Below are 4,585 nucleotides of genomic sequence, written 5' to 3' on the forward strand. Positions count from 1 at the left end.
AAAATTCAACACTTAAAAATACGAAGGAGAAATAAAGTTCAACTTTTCAAGAGGAGCCCTCATCGGGTTCAACACAACCATACCATAGGCCAAGTTGGTACAGTCATTTGCTCTCAAAACAGGCAATCTGTGTCCACCTTCAACAGTCCAGCTGGAGCTCAGGCACAAGGAAGGGGGCCAACTGTTGCACTCTGCACAGGTTTATGTTCTAGTACCTCTGTTTTGCCAGTGCAGGACTGAAAAGAGGAGTCACCACTTGCCAAGAGGTGCTAGGAATCAGGGAACCAAGTCTTACAAATGGATTTTCCGTATGTATTAACTCTTCCATGACCCCCATTTTCCCGCTTCCTGGGATCACACCAGGATGCCGCTGACAATTAAGAACACAATCTAAATGCTGGGAAGCCAATGATTTCTTTGGATTTACAAATGCACATTTCATGAGCCAGTACATAAGATTCTCTTTATTGACAGTGTATTTTATAAACATGATTTTCCCCAAATTTGGACCTTCTGAAAGTTACACTCATGATTAGGTTTATCTTCCATTGCAGCATCTAAAGGCTGGTCTACATCCAGCCTGAACCAAGAAACCACCACAATCTGTCCAACACCCCAATGCTGTTTTATTTCTATGATCCACACCCTGTGATTAGAAGGAAAATTCTGTTGTTTTGCTCCAGAATGTCCTGCTGCAGGAGTCAGCTGTTCTCTGAAACATGCTGTCTTTCACCTAGACCCAAGCTATGTATGAAAATAAAACAAGTGGGTCCACACCTGTGCACAGCAGCCACCCACCCGGGCCCAGCATCAGTCGTGGGGTCAGTTGCCAGGATGAGACTGCTGAAAAGACCCAAAGACCCAAGAAGAGACAAAGGCAGTTCTCTCTACAGCATGATGAAGATGGAGAGCATCACAGCTTCCATGCTTTATTCACAGTTGCCCTTTTTGCCATCAGGCAAGCTGAGCTTTACGGGCCTCTCCTTGGGCCTCTTCATAATCTTCCCACGGCTTCAGCTGGGGACCAGGGATCATCACCGTCTGAAAAAGCAGGAAGCTGAGTTATCTACTATCCAGGCCCATGGCTGACCCAGGAAAGATTCACCCTCATCTCAACCCCAATAGGAAACTCCTTTTCTGATGCGGCACCACTCCCTCGCTCCACTAGGTGGCGCCAAACAAAAGTGGCTCTGGGTGCCAGGAGTACACTCTTAAGCTCTTAAATTATTTAAACTGTTTTACCTTAATAATGGGCTGCTTAGGGGGTGCCCATGAGGGAATAATCTTGCCATGCATTCTCCAGCTTCCATAGGGGTTTGTCAGGTGCCTTTCAAACACAACATACTCCAGAACATCCTTGGGCACATCTTCTTGCCCATACATCAACCGGCCAAACCGATCATAGATAGCCAGAGTCTATAAAAAACAAAAATAAACCTGTTCTGTTAGTCCTCAGAGTCATCTGTTTTGGTTTTGAATTTTTGCCACACAACCATATTTGAAATAACCATACAAAACATTTCCATGGGTAAAAAAAAAAATTACCTCAGCATTCTGTATCAAGACTACAATCAGCCAACTAACACTTTACTCCTAGAGGATGCATGACTAGGGAGGGGAAGAGGGAGCAACAAGTGGGCATGTCCTGTGCCTGTGTCAGCAGAGCTAACATCCAGCAGCAGGATGCGCACAATGACAGCGTGAGGAGACCCTGACGAACCTTTCCTTAGAAGCCACAGTCCTGGGGTACCAGCGGCAGGCGCCCCACCTGAGAGTGAAGGAGGGGTGGGAGGAGAGCAGCCTGTGCCCCTACCTGCCGGGTGTGCATTCGGACTGTCACCTGGCCGAAGATGTTGCCCTGGTTCAGCAGGTGGGAACAGCGAACCTGAACCACATGGGCTGGTTCTAGAGATTCGACGAAGCTCCAGCGGACAGTCTTATATTTGAGGTCCCAGACCATGTCCTGAGGACAGAGAACAAGTTCAGCTGGGTCTTCCCTCCCTAGGGAGGCTAATGCTCCAGCTTCCTGCACTGTTATTCATAATGCAATTCCCCACCAGATGCTTTCTGATGCCTATTTTTTTCTCTCCCTTTCCCAAGTTTTCACAATCAACTGTTCAAGCTCACCTCACAACTCATCTTTTCAACTAAATCACAACTCAAGACCTCCTGAGGACCCTTCACCAAATCAGGCAAACTACACTCCATGCTGCCAGCTTACCCGACACTCCAGCACAATCCTCCCATACACGTCACAACCTACAAATTACTAAGCACATTGCTGCCGACTTCATGCCCCTCTCTCGCCCCCCTTTTACCTTTTGCCTGTGAAAGGTGGGATTCTGCAAAGAAATAAAGGCTAAACTGCTAAGACAAGGTTAGCTATACTTATCCCTGGGGAGATGAGGCTAAATTGATAGGAAATCTAGTTCCTGTTCTTGAAGCTGTAACGAAACCACAATGTCCCTATTCTTGGGGCTTTTCTAAAATGCCTGGCACCTCTGTCACCATACAACATACACCTGTGAAAGCCTTCCAGTCCTCAGCACAGTGCAGCATGTGGACGGTTGGTCTGGCATGGCCCACAGCTGGGCCCCAGGATTCAGTACTGGCTCTGAGTAGACCTGATGCCAAGGCATCACTTAGCTACACATAAGGGCACTTTAGCTTTTACTTTAAATTGCTATACTTTCAAAACTGACCCCTCCCAAGAAACCCAGGGGAGGTACCTAGAATCAGCCCACTCAGGTATCCACAGTTTTGAGGAGAATGGGAACCTACCGGAAAACAGTTTTCTGTTACCAAGGTATGAAGTCGGTCATGGTCTGAGCTAGAAAAGAAAAACAGATATATTTATAGATAGATCACTGACTCCTCTTTTCATAATGCCCTATATGAAAGTTGAAAAATGGAAAACAATTCCTTTTTGTAAACATTTTCTACATACTCACTATGAGCCAGATACTATGCTAAGTCCTAGAGACACAAGATGAACAATAACATGACATTATCTCAACCTCCTGAAATGCAATAGCAGAGTAAAGTTAGTTTTAATCTCAGGAGCAGATGGAACTTTCTCTGAAATTACCACACATCCATGAGATAGACAATAGAACTTCACTGGGACATGAGAAGACAATTTTTGCTCTAGCTTGCTGCAGTAAACACAACACAACACAAACAGCAATCAAAAGTTCATTTCATCTCCTCTGATGGGGGACACATCATTTGTACCAGCTGGGTTGACCTTGTATCTTCACTCTTATCTTGGAACCCAGCTAAAAGATTATAATCTTTATTTCCTGGTTCCCCTGCCTTCTGCTCCTTTCTGTCTTTGCTGCTGCCAGAGATAGAAAATAAATACAGAAAAAGAAAGAAGAAATCATTATGGTACATCATTTAAAAAGCCAACGAAATACTTGAAGGTAAGAAACCCTATCAGACACATAAAGAGAATAGTGAAATGACAGAAATACTGCTTTATCACGTAAATGCATTAAATTCTTCCTTTAAGAGGTACATATTAGCAGCCAAATTAATAAAGAACCATCTTCCATCTATAGGCTGAATAATGGCTAAAGTGGTAAGCTGTATTTTTATCACAATAAATGAAAGCTCTTATTAGAATAATTTTTAAATAAATGATTATATCTTTGACTTTTTTAAATTCATCAGAATAAACTCAGATCTAACTGGCTTTATTCAAAGGCTCATAAATTGGACAGATATAATCTAGCAAGTAGAACAGTGTTGGTTGCCTGTTTTTAAAAAAAAAAAAAAAAAAAAAAACTCAGGCCTGCAAAAGAACCAAACCAAAAGGAAAAGAAATAAAACAAATATATGGAAATATAGATTTTATCAGACACAGACTTTAAAATAAGTATAATTAGTACAGCTATTCACAGTAGTAGAGATATAGAAACAAACTAAGTGGTCACTGATGGATGGATGGAAAACAAAATGTGGTACACACAGTAGACTATATTATTCAGGTATAAAGCAGGATGAAATCTTGCCATTTGAGATAACACGATAGATCTTAGGAGCATTATGCAAAGTAAAATAAGTCAGAGATAACACAGATTTGAGATAACACAGATGGACCTTTGGAGCATTATGCAAAGTAAAATAAGTCAGACAGAGTAAGACAAATACTGTATCATCTTATGTGGAATCTAAACCAAATAAAAAAAACCAGTCAAGCAAAAGATAAAGAGAACAGATTAAGAGTCAGGATGATGAAATGGGTGGAGGGGGGGGTTGAAAGGTATAAACTAGCAGTTATAAAGCCAAGGGGATATAATATATAGCATGGGTGACTAAGTAATAATACTGTACTGCAGGGCCTCCCTGGTGGCCCTGAGGTTAAGTTTCAGTACTGTCATCACTAAAGCCTGAGTTCAATCCTCAACTGGAAAGCTAATCCACATGGCACAGCAGACCTCACTGTCTCGTCCGCTGTTCCTTCAGTACTATATTTTAGCAAATCAACTTGTTCTACACCCCACTCCATCTCATCTCTGATGAATCTTCTCACCCCCTGCTACTGTACCCCTGGCCTATACCCCAGTTCTTCTATGCAAAA

General features: G+C 42.6%; 1 protein-coding gene across 1 annotated transcript in view; it reads right to left on the reverse strand.

Annotated features, from left to right (window-relative positions):
- Nucleotides 1-449: 449 nt before the first annotated feature.
- The window catches only part of MRPL45 (mitochondrial ribosomal protein L45), a 10,559-nt gene continuing 6,423 nt past the window's right edge, over nt 450-4,585 (reverse strand). Inside the window, exons 5-8 of the mRNA XM_004684273.2 lie at nt 2,782-2,830; nt 1,814-1,963; nt 1,243-1,416; nt 450-1,041 (exon numbers count right to left, since the gene is read on the reverse strand). Coding sequence (XP_004684330.1) covers nt 955-1,041; nt 1,243-1,416; nt 1,814-1,963; nt 2,782-2,830 — 460 coding nt within the window. The 3' untranslated portion in view covers nt 450-954. The remainder of the gene's footprint in view (nt 1,042-1,242; nt 1,417-1,813; nt 1,964-2,781; nt 2,831-4,585) is intronic.

The sequence above is a fragment of the Condylura cristata genome, unplaced genomic scaffold, assembly GCF_000260355.1.
Source record: "Condylura cristata isolate star-nosed mole 26May11 unplaced genomic scaffold, ConCri1.0 scaffold00017, whole genome shotgun sequence".
Taxonomy (NCBI): Eukaryota; Metazoa; Chordata; class Mammalia; order Eulipotyphla; family Talpidae; genus Condylura; species Condylura cristata.